At 37.2% G+C, this 16,881-nt stretch overlaps 2 protein-coding genes and 1 long non-coding RNA gene across 10 annotated transcripts in view; 1 reads left to right on the forward strand and 2 right to left on the reverse strand.

Moving 5' to 3' along the window:
* PCNX4 (pecanex 4) overlaps nt 1-16,881 on the forward strand; it is a 25,063-nt gene that overhangs the window by 6,875 nt on the left and 1,307 nt on the right. For 3 of the 7 annotated variants that reach the window (XM_083370127.1, XM_083370126.1, XM_083370125.1), the window contains 8 exons: nt 1-356; nt 2,854-2,954; nt 4,298-4,420; nt 5,638-6,001; nt 7,128-7,231; nt 8,998-10,052; nt 12,842-13,028; nt 14,949-15,580. The exon at nt 1-356 is cut by the window's left edge and continues 156 nt beyond it. In XM_083370127.1, the coding sequence (XP_083226253.1) occupies nt 1-356; nt 2,854-2,954; nt 4,298-4,420; nt 5,638-6,001; nt 7,128-7,231; nt 8,998-10,052; nt 12,842-13,028; nt 14,949-15,200 (2,542 nt within the window). In that variant the 3' untranslated portion in view covers nt 15,201-15,580. Of the gene's footprint in view, nt 357-2,853; nt 2,955-4,297; nt 4,421-5,637; nt 6,002-7,127; nt 7,232-8,997; nt 10,053-12,841; nt 13,029-14,948; nt 15,581-16,881 lie in introns of those variants that run through there. The other 4 variants (XR_014493381.1, XM_083370128.1, XM_083370129.1 and 1 more) reach the window with 4 other exon arrangements.
* LOC310645014 lies at nt 4,079-9,311 on the reverse strand. Of its 2 annotated transcripts, XR_014493399.1 has the most exons (4): nt 9,180-9,311; nt 8,117-8,207; nt 7,591-7,755; nt 4,079-4,375 (listed from the first exon to the last, which is right to left on the reverse strand). It is a non-coding gene; the product is annotated as an uncharacterized lncRNA (long non-coding RNA). The 2 variants fall into 2 exon arrangements; XR_014493400.1 differs by lacking the exon at nt 4,079-4,375 and having other exon boundaries at nt 7,242-7,755.
* DHRS7 (dehydrogenase/reductase 7) overlaps nt 16,133-16,881 on the reverse strand; it is a 24,463-nt gene continuing 23,714 nt past the window's right edge. Inside the window, exon 7 of the mRNA XM_083370313.1 lies at nt 16,133-16,814. Within this exon, the coding sequence (XP_083226439.1) occupies nt 16,779-16,814 (36 nt within the window). The 3' untranslated portion in view covers nt 16,133-16,778. The remainder of the gene's footprint in view (nt 16,815-16,881) is intronic.

Here is a 16,881-nt window from a genome sequence, read left to right on the forward strand (position 1 = left end):
CTGTTTAGCTTCCAGCAAATTTAAAAACACATCTTCCTGTAGAACACAGTTTGTATGGAGGGAATTAATATTCTATTTCATTGTATTGACTTTTGCTCTTCTGGAAGCTGGCTTATTGCACTCCTTCCTTGGTTTTCAGACATTTTCCAGGACTAGCCTCCAAGGTGTTATTAGTTACATATTGATAATATTGCTTCTTGCTCTATGGATTCTCAGAGAGATTCAAACAGTGTATTTGTTTGGATTGTTCCGAAATCCCTTTTATCCAAAAGACCTAATGACAATGAATGTATCCGGAAAGAAGGAAAAGAACCTCAAGAAAATTGGTATGTTAAGAAAGATTTTACTCACTTTAGGTAAGAAATCTCAATTTCTTCTTTTATATAAATGCACAAAAAATAAAATGCATCTTGTGATATGTATAAAATATGTTGTTAATAGAGCAAGGGTAATGTAATGATTAGATAAGAAACTCAGTAAAAGCATATTTCCAAACTTTAGTGCTTTTTCTGAAAATGATTTCCTCTTCCACCTTAAAATTTAATAGTTTAAAGTTTAATCTAACATTGAAAATGGTTAATAGCTGAGGAGAGACTGAAGTTTGCCTACAAACTTTGATTTGGGTGGTGGTGGTGGTGAGCAGTTTATGCACCCAGGATTTATCATATGCAAACAGTTGGTGTAAATTCTGAGGCATTTCACATGTGGGAAATGATATTGGCCATTAGACTATGCTAGTAATAGTTCATGCAAAAATACCAAGTTGTTTGAAAAATATTAGGTCATCTGACATTTATTAATCATGCAAAGGAAAATTGTTACCAAATATGTAACAATATATTGTTCAATTCTTAAAACGTTCCAGTTTCCTCAATCTACTGGTTTTTAGCTGTTAGTCTTAGAATAATAGTTTGATGTTATGTCAGGTTTGGAGCTAAAGTTTATTTGATTTGAGCATTTATATGTTGAATTTAGATTATGACTCAGTACTGCTTTCTGAAATTGAAAGATCTGAGTATGAAAAGATTATGGGACGTCTGATTGCTACAAAGACCTCTCACAACATTTTAGAATTCTGCTTGCCAGAAAGAATTTTCCCTTTTCCAAAGTACCAATCCACTAGAGAACATCACTTATATTTATTTGGCAGTTTATATATATTCCACTGTTCCATCAATAAGTGACATTTGTAAGAAAATAAGAACATGAGAAAACTTTATAAATTGTTCAATCTTATATTTACTGTAGTTTCCAGCGTATAAGACGACTTTTTAACCCATGAAAATCTTCTCAAAAGTCAGGGGTCGTCTTATACGCCAGGTGCTGAAACTTTAGGGACAGGGCTGGCTGGAAAACCTGGAGTGGATCTTCCATTTAGTCTGCGCAGGGAAAGCGGGACCAATTGGAGTAGAAGCTTCAGTCTGTGATTTTTTACAGGCTGGGGTCTGGGCTTCTTTCCTTCTAAAGTTGAAGAGCAGCTGTAGGCAGGTGGGGAATGCAAGAGCAACTTGAAAGGCAGGTGGGGAATGCGTAGCCAGAGCAGCAGCTTAGCTCAAAGGACACATTTGACTCAGGAACTGGGCGGGCTGGCTGGAAAACCTGGAGCGGATCTCCCATTTGGTCTTTTTTTAAAAAAAATCCCATTTATATCCCGCCCTTCTCCGAAGACTCAGGGCGGCTTACAATTTAAAGCACAAATCAATGTGCTTAGCAATAGCCTTCATTCTATGTATATACCTGCTTATTAGAGCTTTCACCCCCCCACACACACACACAAGCAGCATTATTACAAAGTCATCTTATTGCTCCCAACAATCTGAGTCCTCATTTTACCTACCTCGGAAGGATGGAAGGCTGACTCAACCTTGAGCCTGGTGGGATGAGAACCTGCACTAATTGCAGGCAGCTGGGGTTACTTAAGGCTCTGCGCAGGGAAAGCTTTAGAGTGAATTAGGAAAAGTGAAAAAGTGAATTAGGAAAATAGGAAACGGTTGCTGGAATTGGGTATGTGTAGTTTAACGAAGAGAAGGGTAAGGGGTGACATGATAGCAGTGATCCAATATCTCAGGGGCTGCCACAAAGAAGAGGGAGCCAAGCTATTCTCCAAAGCACCTGAAAGCAGGACAAGAAGCAATGGATGGAAACTAGTCAAGGAGAGAAGCAACCTAGAACTAAGGAGAAACTTCCTGACAGTTAGAACAATTAACCAGTGGAACAACCTGCCTCCAGAAGTGGTGAATGCTCCAACCCTGGAAGTTTTTAAGAAGAGACTGGACAGCCATTTGTCTGAAATGGTATAGGATTTCCTGCCTTAGCAGTGGGTTGGACAAGATGACCTCCAAGGTCCCTTCCAACTTATTATTATTATTATTATTATTATTATTATTATTATTATTATTATTATTATTAAGTTTAATCTACTTGCACTGTTTTATGTTTACATGTTTGATGACAAACAGCCTTATGTTTATAAGTGACAGTTTTCCTACTAAGTACCTGCATGTCATAAGCATTTCAATTAAAATTACCATATTAAAATCAAATCTGATGTTTTTTAATTTTTATTTGGTGTGCGTTGGAAGAGGGGTAGTCTTATACGGCGAGTATAGCCCAAACCCTATAATTTAACAGGAAATGTAGGGGGTCGTCTTATACGCCCAGTTGTCTTATACACTGGAAAATACGGTACTTGCTTCCCTTTTTTTATCTTCCCAAAGAATTCCAAAGAGAAATAAGAAACAAAATAAAAATCAGGATCATATAAAAACTGAATAGAGCTATCTACGCAATTGAAAGTTTTATTCATAGTTCTTTCTATAAGAAAAATATTTAACCTTTTTTTTGCAATTTCAGTGTCACCATTTGCTATGATAGCATTTCTTTCCGTAGACAATTCTCTACATCATCTTTCATCCATATATATTTCCATTGGATTTTCAAGAAGCTTTAGAATGGTAAATGGCAAATATTTTATGCTTTTTATAAGGTAACCCAATACCTTGCAATTTAACTATTAGATGTATTAAATAAAATAAGAGAACACATTCTAATTGGAAATTACTTGATCCCATGAAACTAAAATTGTAGAGAATGTTTTTTTCTGTATGTCAGGACCAGTATTAAATCTAGGCATTTCTACTTAAAAGGTTTTGGGTAGCATTATTAGATAAATCATTGCTTGATCTCAAACATGGCACTTTTTGGCTCGGACACTAATACAAAAGTAAGAATGTTTTTGGAATGACTGTGTAGAAGCTTTTAGCATTTGGTAAACATTGATATAATAACATTCCATTAACGGCCAAGATGCATTAAACTCAGCTCAGTAAATTACTGTTTTAATGAAGCATATTCAGATGCACACCATAGCAGGCAGCCACATCTAGCTGAAACTTGGCTGAATTTGGATTCTAGAAAGGGTCATCCTAATTAGTATTTGCATGGGGAAACCACCTATGATTTTAAAGGCTGTTAGTTAGATGGGGAAGTTTAAAAGCATGCAGGTACCCTTCAGTTAATGACCTTTTGTTCAGCAATCATTTCGAGCTACAACAGTGCTAAGCCAGTAGACTTACAGCCAGGGATCAAAGTCATGGCCATCACAGTGTCCCCTCAGTCATGTGATTGTAATTTGGTGCTGGGCAACAAGCTCGCAATTATGATTGTTGCAGCATCTTCTGGTCATTTGATTGCCATTTGGAACTTTCACTGCTGGCTTCCAACAAGCAAAGTGAATAAGAAAACTGGCAGGTGGTTACAAATGGCAATTGTGACATTGCACCTAAAAAAAACCCACATCAGGAAGTAGCAGAACTGCCATTAAAAGTCAGCGCAGTTGTGTGACATCACACTTTATAATCACATTGCTTAGTGACAAAGTTCTCAGTCCTAATTATTGTTATTAACCAAGGACTACCTGTATTGGAATAAGCCAATGTCTTATGGTATTATAACTCAATGTGTCCATGAGAAACTCAGTGGAAATATCCTTAAAACCACCAGGAGTCAAACCCAGTTTGAGAGAGTCTTGTGTTATGTAAATCTATGTCTGCAGAATTGTATCCCAAATTTGCTATATATTTCATTTATTCTCTTCTCCAAGTATGTTCTTATTCTTCTGTTAAGAATATGGAGTCTCGTGTATTTTCACATGTTGAAATTAGAAACTGTAGAAGCCAGTAGGTTTTAGGCAATATTGTTTTATTGTTCTGAAAAAATGGTTATGTGCTTGATCAGTCGTGAACTATGAAGTGTAGCTTATATCTCTATAGTGAAGCTGCAAAAATACTTGTTTTAGGTGTGGCAAGATACAGAGCATGCTCTCTTGGATATGGTGGTAGTGTCTGCAGTGCAGTTGCTGCTGTTCACAACTGATCTGTGGTGGAACAAAAGCATTGATACAGGAATTAGACTCTTGCTGGTAAAATGCCTTTATTTATGATATTTTACTTATGTATTTGAACCCCCATTTGAGAAACAAACGAGAACCAAAGTGATAGGGAACTACACTAGAATTACTGGATAAAAAGTCTATTTTTTTAAAAAAAATACAATAGTGGAATGCAATCCATTCATATGACTTGCCTCCAGAAGTTGTGGGTGCTCCAACACCGAGGTTTTTAAGAAGAGATAAAACTATTTGTCTGAAATAGTATATAGGGTTTCCTGCTTGAGCAGGGGGTTGGACCAAAAGAACTCCAAAGTCCCTTCCAACTCTGTTATTCTATTATTTCATTAGCAAATGTAGATTTTGTTAGCTGAATTGGATGATAGATTATTTCCTTCTGGAATCCCAAATAATTTGCAATCTTCTCTGGAATAGACTTTGACAGCACGCTGCAGGTTATAGGGATAGAAAGGGAAAACAGATCTTGTTGCGCTAGCCAAGAGATTTTAGTATGATGTTGAATTCCATTCAGATTTGAAATAAATGTAAAGTAGTAAAGTTTTAAGTTGTTTGCTGAGAAAAATAAATCTGCCACTCAAAAACAAGGCTTGAATAGTTCAATATACTGTACTTGTAATTATTCTGGCATCAATAAAGCTGTCCTGTTCTTCATAATCACCTGAGCAAGGCCTCCAGTAGATTATTTTTGAAATTGGGCAGATTCATGTAGGTGTGTATAACTCAGGGGTAGGCAACCTCGGCTCTTTTATGACTCATGGACTTCAACTCCCAGAATTCCTGAGCCAGCCAAGCTGGCTCAGGAATTCTGGGAGTTGAAGTCCATGAGTCATAAAAGAGCCGAGGTTGCCTACCCCTGGTATAACTGATACATTTTTGGTCAAGTTTTAGACTATTCAAATCTTAAGTTTAAGACTTGCACTTTGAATTAACCTCTGTGACATATTGACAAAGAGGACATCTGTCATAATTCTTATTTGCCTACTTCAGTTAATCTGGGAAAAACCCTCTTGATTTTTCAAAAGCAGCCTCATATCATTCTCTATTGGCAAAGATAATTTCCTCTTTTTACCCTCCCTTCAAACTCAATTCAGATTCTTCATTTGAAGTTCAGAAAGCTTGACTTGCTTCACTAATCCAAGTTCAGGGTCTTTCACGAACACCCCAAATGCTTTAGAAAAAAGAAGCATATAAATGAAGGAAAAACATTATTGCTATTTCTCTTTTATTAGGTTGGAATTATTCGGAGTCGGCTGTTTCAATTTGTTTCAAAATTGCAATTTGCCATTACTGTTCTCTTGACATCGTGGACAGAAAAAAAACAACGCCGGAAATCCACAGCTACTCTGATTACACTGAACATTGCTTTCTTTCCAATTGTATTGGCCATCATAATGCTGTCTTCACTGCTTTCTTCTCCCTTGCTATCACTTTTTAGTCTCCCAATATTTTTGATAGGCTTTCCAAGACCAGTCCGAAGCTGGCCTGGACCTGTGGGCATGATGGCCTGCATAGGTCCTGATGCTGTATATTATCAACAGATGATTCCAAGTTTAAGGACTGCATTGCAATCAGCATTCTCAACAGGCAGGTTAGGTAAGTTAAAAATTGATTCTGCTTATGAGACCAGCGAATCCACCATCCATGAACTTACCCTTATCTGCAAAGGAATCTCCGCTGCAGGTCTCTAGACACTGCAGGATTGATTTATAGGCTCTTGTGTAATAATCTCATAGATGTAGGAAATTATTTGCTGATATAATCTGAGTGAAATGTCAGTATAGTAGAATGAAAATAGAATTTCTTCCTATGCTATCAAACTGATGCTTTGGTTTGCTTGCAGATTATATCAGATCTCTGTTCCATGAGCTCAAGGTAGCCTACATGTATTCCCTGATCCAATTCAATCTCTACAACAAAATCCTAAGGGTAATTTGGCTGAATGATAGCAATTAGCCCAGAGTTCACCCAATGCAGCAGTGTAGGTGATGGATTTGATTCTGTAATGATTGGAGAGAGTAGAAAAAGAGATGTTTGAAATTTCCACAACTAACCAGAGAACTAAAAGCAGCAGCCTGATCATTAGGGCCTATATGTTGAGGGAATAAATTTTTTTTTATTTTTTTAAAAACACTGGTCTTTCTTAACCTCAGCCATTCAGAGTCGCTTCGAATTGTGAGATGGGTGGCAAATAAATTTAATAATAATAATAATGACCTCTACAAGTATATCAAAGAAAGAGAATTGATGTAACGTTATAGTATGTACAATGGTGGAGTTTTATTTTAATATATATTTGTAATTAATATTTTGCAGAAAATTACAAAACTTGTATTAAACTCCAGCTGAAATACCTGAAAATTATATAGTTATCAAAATGTCACTAATTCTTTTGTCACAGAGATAATTTAGGAATAGCATTTTCATAATTATAAGGTTCTGTTCATGTTATAAAACCACCACATTTATTAAAATTTCTAAGCAAAATATCTGAAAAAATGCAAGCTGTATTAATAGCCATATATCTAGAATTCATATCTATAATAAGCTTCACATAGTGGTTTTAAACTGAACCCATAATACAGTCTACTTTGTTTATATACTACTTTTCCATCTTGTGTTATTAGATTATGTGATTAACTTTTATTAAAATGTGGACAGTGTAGATCAAAATATTCTTGAGTAAAAACTAATCCTTATTTTGAGATTCTTGTTTCCAAAGGTTTCTGTTCACCTGGATCCCATTACTTGTGCCGATTTCAAGACAGATTAATATGGATCCTTGTTTTAGAAAGAGGCTACACTTACTGTTGTCTTAATATCAAGGCAAGTAATATTAAAAAAGCATGTGCTGTTCTGCTGTAGTTCCTTTATATGTTAGTAGAAATTAGCATACTTCTTAAATGCACAACATACATGAACTAGTTTCCTAATATAACTGAGAAGAGTTGAAAATAAAAGCTCACTTGAATCACTTAAAAGCTATTCAATTTTCTATTAGGTCGAAAACAATAGACATTTTCACTAGTTTCTATTTAAGAGGTCGTTGTATTTTCTGACTAAATGTACAGTAGCCTATTATTCCTCAATATCCATGTTCAGAAACTAGCCAAAATGGTGCCACCATTGGGCTAGAGAACCAATAAAGTATACCAAAACACATGTATACCCAATCAAATACATACAGTGTGTATTTGGAGGAATGAAAGTCTGATAGATGAGTTTATGGGAGGGAGTATCTAGAAAGAGCTTGGATAGATGGATGAAAGTTAATCATAATACTCCACGCTTCAGTCTTTTATGCTTTTATCCTTCCTTCCTCCAAAGGTTTGTGTTGCTTTCTCACTTATCTGTAATAATCATAAAGAGGATTTTACGAGAAAGTAACTGGTCCAGCGTACTTCATAGCTATGAAAGAATTCCCGCCTGAATATTGCATTCTCTTATGCCCCAATCATTCCAGTCCATGTTATAGCTTAATATGGTTACAATTGCCTGTTTAGCAGTTTTCACTATATTCACTGCTCCTTTATACTTTTAATTATTGTTACTGTATAATAATAAAAAAATGTGATGTATTTTTATTCTTAGAAAGTCAGGAATAGGTTTAGTTTAGTGGTACAGACTAATTCTGCAGTTCCAATTTCTGACTTCTCTGTGTAGAACAAGAAAATTCCTATCTAATAACCCTTATAGCATTATTTAACTTACTTGGGGAAATGGAGGAAAAGAAGATAAAAACAGAAGATTTTTTTTTCTCTTTATTTTTTGCTTCTCCACAACTTCCAGCTTGACTTTCCTTCTGTGTTATATAAAATGAAGGAATCAGATATGAGGCTCATTACAAATTGTCATTGTTTGTATTTTAGTATTTGTAATTCCATTTCTCTAATGAAAATGTCACATAAAATTAATCAAACACATCTTGAAAGTCATCTTGAATAATCAGAACAAGAATGTTATCTAACATTACTGATTCTCATAATTGTTCCGTGTGAGTTGATACTGAGATAGTTTGTAAAGTTGTGCACACTCTGAAAATGAATCGGTGTCATTTAAACATCACTTTATTTTTAATAAGCAAATTTCTTAGAAGAGCAGCACCTTTTTGCAAGTTTAAGCTAAATCCTCAAAATGTTGGATGACTTTAATGAATAGCACAGAGGAACTGTTTTTGTACAAGATTGGAATGCTATTTCTGAATCATTTTTAAATTATGCACTGCCTTATTTATCGTGTGATAATCATAGTAGCAATCTAAACCCTTGCTCTGGGTTTAAAATGGGAAACAAAGAAAGAAGTAAAAAAGGAGCATGATGTGTTAGCTTAAATGGTTAGCATTGGTTGGCTGATGAGGAACATGATCTTTGCTCTGCCCTCTTCTTCTACATTGTTTTCATTCTTCTAATTCCTGATTGTTGTGATACCCAAATCAAGAAGTGTTGTAAATAATATTATCAATATTAAGATTTGGTATGGTTCAGTAAATTGGTATGCATTCACCCTATATCTGAAACATTGTGCTGCTTGGTGTCTATACAATTACTTGAAACACCTTGGGTGTTGTTGTTTTTCCCCCCCTTTTAATCCAGGGTTTAGAATTGCAGGAAACCTCCTGTCATACTGCTGAAGCTCACAGAGTTGATGATATTTTTGCGATGGCCTTTGAACATCAGGAACATAATAAGATGTTCTCCCTCAACCCTCATTTTGGAAATATTTTAACACCTTGTGCTGCTCTTCCTGTAAAACTCTACTCAGATGCCAGAAATACCTTATCTGGAATAATTGATTCCCCTGAAAATCGGAAGCAGTTGAAAGAAGACTTCATAAAAGTACTCTTATGGATGCTAGTTCAGTACTGCTCTAAGAAGTCAAAAACACCTAGAACTCTTGAAAAGATGTCTAAAGCCCAACAGGAGTACTCTTCAGCAGGGCCATCTGAAGTTTTAAATAAGGCAGTAGAAAGACCAGCTTCATGGAAAGAGGAAGATGGACTCAGTGTGGAGTCTACAGAAGAGTGGACTGATGATAGCAATCTCTTTGATGATGAACCTAGCAAGAAAACATTTAAAACAAATGTCACAGTACCACAAGGTGGTTCACCAAGACCTTTCTATTCTCTTCCAGGCTCAGTAGAAATACATACTACAGATGATGAAGTACTTGAAGTAGCCAGTGTGAATAAACTGTATAAAACAGTTGTTCTCGGTCTTCCTGTTGTAGATGCTGGAAAACAGTGGGGAAATATGGATTCATCCCCTATTAAATTCAGTAACTTCTATTCTGAGTTGTTAAGCATTCCTGAAGAATGGAGAACTGCACCATTATCAGCCGCCAAATTCCATCAGATAAAGCAGAAGTTTCCAGTAGAGTGGTATCATTTTGTACTTAGCCAGCTAGACCTTTTTCATTGGAAAGAAAATCCTTCGAATTTACTCGAAGATCTTTTTAAAGACACTGCTTTGAAGGATTTGTATGTCCAGAGTGCCTTATCCTGTTACGTTGCAATGTTTGGATTAGATGATACTGTTGTATCTCCTGGTCATATTTTCAGAGCCTACAATGGAAGCCTTCCATGGTCAGTCTGCGTGGACTGGTTAATAGGAAACCAAGAGTTATATCAATTAACACTAAAATCATTTAGGTAATTAAGATAAGAATAATATTCTGGCTATACTACAAATATGTGCCTTATATTTATAGTCATATAAAAGCTATACAAGTAAATTTGCCTCCTAGTGTCTTCAGGGACACAACCATTCAGTTTACAGTTTCTCACTCCTAGTATTCTTGGAGGTCCCCTATCCACATGCTAATCCGGATCATTCTCATCCCTGGTATCTAAGCCTAGACAAGGTCAGCTAGATCCTGTAAGCAGATTAAACATATATCCTACATATGATCCAGGAGAGGTGTTTCTGGATCATGGTCTATGAGTTGTCTGTCCCTGTTAGTCTGTCAGAGGCCAAAGGGGTAAAGATGAGAAGACAATCCCAAAAGGTTTCCATGTATAGCATTTCTATGCTAATAAACGCTCCCAGTTAAGATTTTGATTTGGAAGGATGTACTTTATAAGTAATACAGAAACCTTGTGAAATGGATGGACTGGTATTTCAGGTATATTTTCTTTGTAAAAGCCTTACAGGTAGAATAGAAGGGCATTTTGAAAATGGTATTGCTCACTAAGTCAAAAAAAAGTAAACTGTCAAAGGCTTCAAAAACTTCAGAACAGGAGAGAGAGCAGTGTCATATGCTACAAAAAGTTAGTATTGGTGAATTTTTAAAATAACTATTCTAAGGGATCAGTTTCTATAATGCTGTAGCAGAAGAGTTACTGCTTTGTAATGAAATCTCACTAATGTGTTCCTGAAATTCTCAGTGACAGTTTTCTTATATAGATAATCCCCGAGGTACGAGCGTTCACTTAATGCTCATTCAAAGTTATGTGATGAGCGCCTCCTAGTGCTTACAGGCAAGTTCTGAAATTAATGAATTTTGTGGCACCACGGCAGTCGTTTGCCCTTACAAGCAACCGCAATAGCTCTGCAGTGGCTCTGCAACATTCACTCCCCCTCTACCCCCGCCTGGGTCTCTCTAGGCACCAGGCCTTCAATACTCACCCTGCAAAGATTGAGATCCCTCGCTTTCTTGGCTGCTCCAGGCCTTTGGTGCGTTCACAGAGAATGGAAGCCTAAAGTAATGCGTGATCTCACGGTACTTTAGGCCTCTGATCTCTACAACAGAGAATGGAACCAAAGCCAGGGGGCGCTTCCATGTGCCTCCGGAGGCTGGATTGGGGCATTGGAGGCCTTTTCCAGGCTGCTGCCACCCAGATCTGAGGCCGGGGAACGCTTCTGCGCTGCCCGGCCCCCACAGCCTGATCCGGGTTCCAGAGGCCTTTTGCAGCCCACTGCTGCCCAGATTTGAGGCCGGGGAACACTTACATAGCCCTCCAGCAGCCTGTTTCCGGGCGACAGCAGCCTGGACCGCAGGGGACTTCGGAAGCATTCCCTGGCCTCAGACCCAGGTGGCAGCAGCCTGGAAACGGCCTCCAGATCAGGCCGTGGTGTGTGTGTATGTGTGGAAGCGTCCCCTGGCCTTAGATCTGGGCGGCAGCAGGAACTGTGGCAGAGAGGAGATGGATCTTTTCCAGGTGAGTCTGGCACAGCAGGAAGGGAGGGGGAAGCATGACATATTTATTGCATTTGGGAGGCCTTGAGGGCCTGCCCCATCACTAGGCCCTTCATGGCCTTCCCCATCCTGAGATACCTCATGTTCACTTAACGAGCTGTGTTTGTTTTAACAAGCAAGGAAGTGATCTTGTTTGAGGTACAAGATTCACTCTGTGAGTTTTCGAGTTACAAGTGGAATGGGCAGGCTCCATTGCACTCGAAACTCAAGGACTACCTGTATTGTGGCAAGAAAATAAAAGTGTTGCATAAGAGTCAGTAGTTCCTTATGTACACCCACAGCTAGGAGGCAGATCTTTATGAATGTACACTCAGTGCAATACACAAACATCAGCAGATACATAATATGAATTGTCTCGGGTTTGCCCAGTGAAATTCAATAAAAGATTATAAAATATCACTTTTAAATTATGGATAAGAATCACTTGGCAATGGACTACCTTACTCATCTATTCCACAGGCTATTGCTGTCCAGACCATTTGGATTGAAATAATGGTAGATGTATTAACTTTGTTCCAGCATTCAAGGAGGAAGGAATTTTTGATACGTCTTTTCGGTGTGAAATTGTTAGAAAATCATGCAGGTTCAAAGCAGTTTTAAATTTTGCTTTGATGTGTTTAGATTAGCAAATAAAATGCCATGCCCAGCCAGATGAATATGTGCTGCCTGATAAATGCTTAATGAAAAAGGAGAGCTAAGTCAACATATTGGAAGGAAATTAATAACGATCTAATTCACATATTGCCTAGGTTATGGCAGTCAGCTAAGCTGTAATTAGTGAACTTCCATATCATGCTTATCCATATGTTATAATGTACAAACCTCTATACCTTTAGTTTGCTAAAGGCAAATTAATAAATTTGATTGTAACTTAGTCTGCTTTCAAGAGCCAGTGATTGAAATTACTGGCCAAATAAAGAAACATTTATCATCATAAGACACAAAATAGGAATTCATGGGAGATTATGATCTTAATACTGAGAAATTGGATTTGAATTAACTGAGTAGTAAATTGGAGGCTGTATGACTGCCTTCATAATGCTTGCAATATATGGCCCCAAACATATATGATAGAGATATTATCTGTCAAATTGATAAGTTGTCTATCAAGTTGATAACTAAACCTACTACTGTAGATCTGCCAACCGTTTATATGTCTTTATAGAGGCTATTCTCCATATATATCTCTAGCATTATTCTGCTTTTTTCATTACATATTTCTTTGTGTTGTGCGTTTATCAGATATACAGTGAAGCTTATGGTTGATAAAGCAAGCCTGGGTCCAGCTGAAGATTTTAAAGAGCTGCTAAACTATCTTGAAGAATATGAAAATGACTGGTACATTGGTTTGGTGTCTGAAAAGGAATGGCCACAAGCTGTTTTACAAGAAACGCCATATCTTTTTTCTTTGGGGCATGATCCAAATATGGTAAGAGATTCCTGAGTTTTAAGTGGATTTTTCACTAAACGCCACTTATTCTATTCTTGAATTTAATGGCAATACTTACAAATGTTTTCTGTTGCGGTTTCTCAAGTAGTTTGTCAAGCTGGTGTTGTGATCCTAGCCCTCTATTAGTACAGCACAAAAAGCCTTCAGGAATAGGTGGCATAATTAATTAAGACCTGTATCATTAAAAATCTGCCTAGTGATTAAGATATCCAGAGCTGATTGTGACATTCCTTTTTGTGGAATCCCATTAGAAAAAAACTGTGTTTATATGTCACTTCCAACTTCAGAAATTGCCTTTGCAGTTGATATCATTTGCGTTGTTTTCAGAAAATATATTAAGTTATGTTTTAGGTGTCTTTTTAGGGTTTAAAGTTTCATTGTATGAATTTTGTTTAGTTAATTCCTGTACTTAATCTTTTAAAACAAAGATACTCAATTTTTTTATCGGCTGAGGGACTTTATGTTTTGGAGGGCTGCATTTTAAAAAAAAGTGGGATCATGACATACAGATAGTCCTTGTCTTTAAACACAACTGAGACTGGAGTTTCCATCACTAAGCAAAGTAGTCATTAAACGATTCACCCTTGATTTTATGACCACTTTGCCACAGTTCACTTTGCTTGTCCCTGGGGAAGGTTGCAAATGATATCATGCAACCTCAGGATGCTGCAGCCGACGTGAATACATGGCAGTTGCCAAGTGTCTGAATTTTGATTATATGACCATGGAGATGCTGTGATGGTTGTAAGTGTGAGGCCCGACCATAAGTCACTTTTTTCAGCATCATTGTAACTTTGAACAGTTAAATGAATGGTTGTAAATGGAGGACGATCTGTACTAAAATGGATTATATGTGTGTAATATGACCACTCTGTAGCCATGTTTTGACATTACCCACCTCTATCATAATTAAAATTGCAATTTGATAACCATTTTTAGAGACTTTTAGAGGCCCAGATTTTTGCTTGTGGCCTGGAACCTCAAACTGATTATCTCTGTGATAAAAGCACTGTAACAATAATTTTGGACCAAGGAATAAAATGACTGACATAATAGATGATATGTGTCCAAAGGGGGGGGGGGGAAATCTATTACAAAATCTTAGAGGCTCACCAGCTTCCCAACTGAAGGCTGGACAATATTCCAGTTTTAGTGCCTTTCAGAACATCATCAGAGTGGGAGCCATGCAGATTTCCGAGGGAATGCTACACAGGTAGAGCGCAGCTTATTACCACAATTGAGCCCAAAATTTATGTCGCTAAGTGAGAAATTTGTTAAGTGAATTTTGCCCCATTTTATGACCATGCCACATTTATTAAGTGAATCCCTACTGGTGTTAAATTAGTAACACAGTTGTTAAGTGAATCTGGCTTCCCCATTGACTTTGCTTGTGAGGAGGTCTCAAAAGATGATCACATGGCCTTGGGACATAGCAATGGTCATAAATATGAATCAATTGCCAAGCATCTGAATTTTGATCAGGTGATCATGGGGATGCTGCTGTGAAGAATGGTCATAAGTCACTTTTTTCAGTGCTGTTGTAACTTTGAATGGTCACTAAGCGAACTGTTGTAAGTTGAGGACTATCTGTACCAGAGGCACTGTGACCTAGAAAACACATGTCCAAGGTGTCACTAGATGACATTTTTAAATAGAAGCACTGAGTCTGCTGAATTGTACTGGTTGAGATTCAAAGTCTTCTTCCATTAACCCATACATTAAAAGGAACGTAGCTTAAACTGGTTATGTTTTCTGTGGTTATCTAGACCAACCATATCTTGATCAACAGTTTTCACAATATCCACGGCCCGGATTTTTCTTAGTGAAGAAAAATAAAATCTGATTTCTCTGCAGTGTTCAAAGATAAGGTGACTCTTTGTACTTCTCTTTATTTTTCAGGGAGTTTATACTTGCAGGATACTCACGCTTCAGGAATTCCTAGTACAAGTGGGAGAACTGAATGATGAAGCTGTCAGAGGACAGTGGGGGAATCTGTCGTGGGAGCTGTTATATGCCACAAATGATGATGAGGAACGCTATAGCATCCAAGCACATCCCGTACTCCTGAGGAACCTGACCATACAAGCTGCAGATCCTCCCCTTGGCTATCCTGTTTATTCTTCTGAACCTCTTCACCTGACTTTCTTGTAGTTCCCAGTATGAAGCCACTTCATTCCACTGAAAATAGTGTGGAGTCGGGGACTTCTTTGTAGAGAAATTTTGACCATTTGCCTTTCAGCATCAGGTGACTATGGGAGAAGACTTAATGCAGGCAATAAGAAAATTATGCATTTTAATGATGTATATTGTGTGCATTTTATATAAAATCCCCCAAATCATTACCAATACTGTATTGACAAGTACTTTCCCCAGGCATGTAAATTTATATACCTTAAACCATAGAAAAGTATTTTACTATAAGATGGAGGTTATATCTATGATTGTTATGCTGTTTATTTTTTTCATTTGCTAAATCATACATTTGTATTATGAAAGGGATATTTGAAAAAAAACATTTAAGGTCTATTCAATTTTGAAAAAATCATTGGTTAAGAATTACAAATTGAATATTAGGGGAAAGAAATATCCTGGTTCAGTAAGGTTGAAGTTTCCAGCCTCATTGGGCAACCACAAGCACAGACTTGCAGCCATGCTCCTACAAACAAATTCTGCCTATTTACTAATGAGGAAAAAATCGGTGGTCAACAGAAAGCCAGGTCACAGTGGGAGACAAATATACTACCTGACAGATCAGTCATAAAGTTTGGGGTTCTCAAAGGCCTGACCAAGCAGATTTACCATCATAAGGCTATATTGCTTGCAGGAGAGGTACTATAAAATCTGTATTTAGTTTCCTGTCACAGTGACAAACGTTCTGTTCATCTGCAGTTGGTAGAACTGTAAATCATACAGTGTAACTCCAAAAATTAACACTGGCTTTCTAGTACTTCCATTGTTGAGTTGTAAATAGCAGATAGAAGTTTTGATTCTCCCAAGTTATTAAGCTAGCTTATAAAAGACTGAAATGGAGCACATTTTAAGTGATTTACTAAAGGTTTCAAAAGTAAGACTGAGCTCATATATTATAATAAGCTTATTTATTAAGACAATATAATCACTGTGGTTCATATAGCATATTGTGAATGTGGCTGACTTTTGTTTGTGGCCCTTTGCCATTCATTTTCCTGTTCTCAGACACAATCCTGACTGGAGCCAAAAATGTTTCTGTTTTTGCATTTTGAAAGGGAGGGGTTCAATTGGTTAAAATAAGCACTTTAAGCACTACAGAGACTTAATGCATCCATGGAGCTCCTGAAAATGGATTCTGGCCAATTCACTTTAGAAATACAGTCCCTGGCATACTATGAAAAGTTTGTGTGGATCTGAAGCCAATGGAGATTGCACATTCCCGCAGTAGATCATAACCAAACCATGTTATAGGCTAGTGTTATATAAACCCAGCCAGTATTTGAGAAGATGGGTTGAGAAAAAGGTAGATTTGAATCATCATCCTGATGTATATATTGAAAAGCCAACAAGTGAAAGAACTAGCCATTTCATGCTGCAAAGCCAAAAGCTTTTTACAGGTACATCCATTTTGTTGCACATTTTTGAATCATTTTTTGCCAAAGTGTTTGCAAAAGAAAACCACAGACTTTTCAAGCAGAGGTTCCTCTCTTTTCCTTATGCTGGTTCATGTTTGAAAGAGTGCTCAGCTGCTCTTTTCTCTTACGAAGACTTTTTGTAGTAAGAAACATCAGCATCCTGTAAGAAACCATACATGCTGCATAAGCAAGGCTATTCAAATAAAGTAAGGAAGACACCTGGAATG

Source organism: Vipera ursinii (assembly GCF_947247035.1).
Source record: "Vipera ursinii genome assembly, chromosome: 1".
NCBI lineage: Eukaryota > Metazoa > Chordata > Lepidosauria > Squamata > Viperidae > Vipera > Vipera ursinii.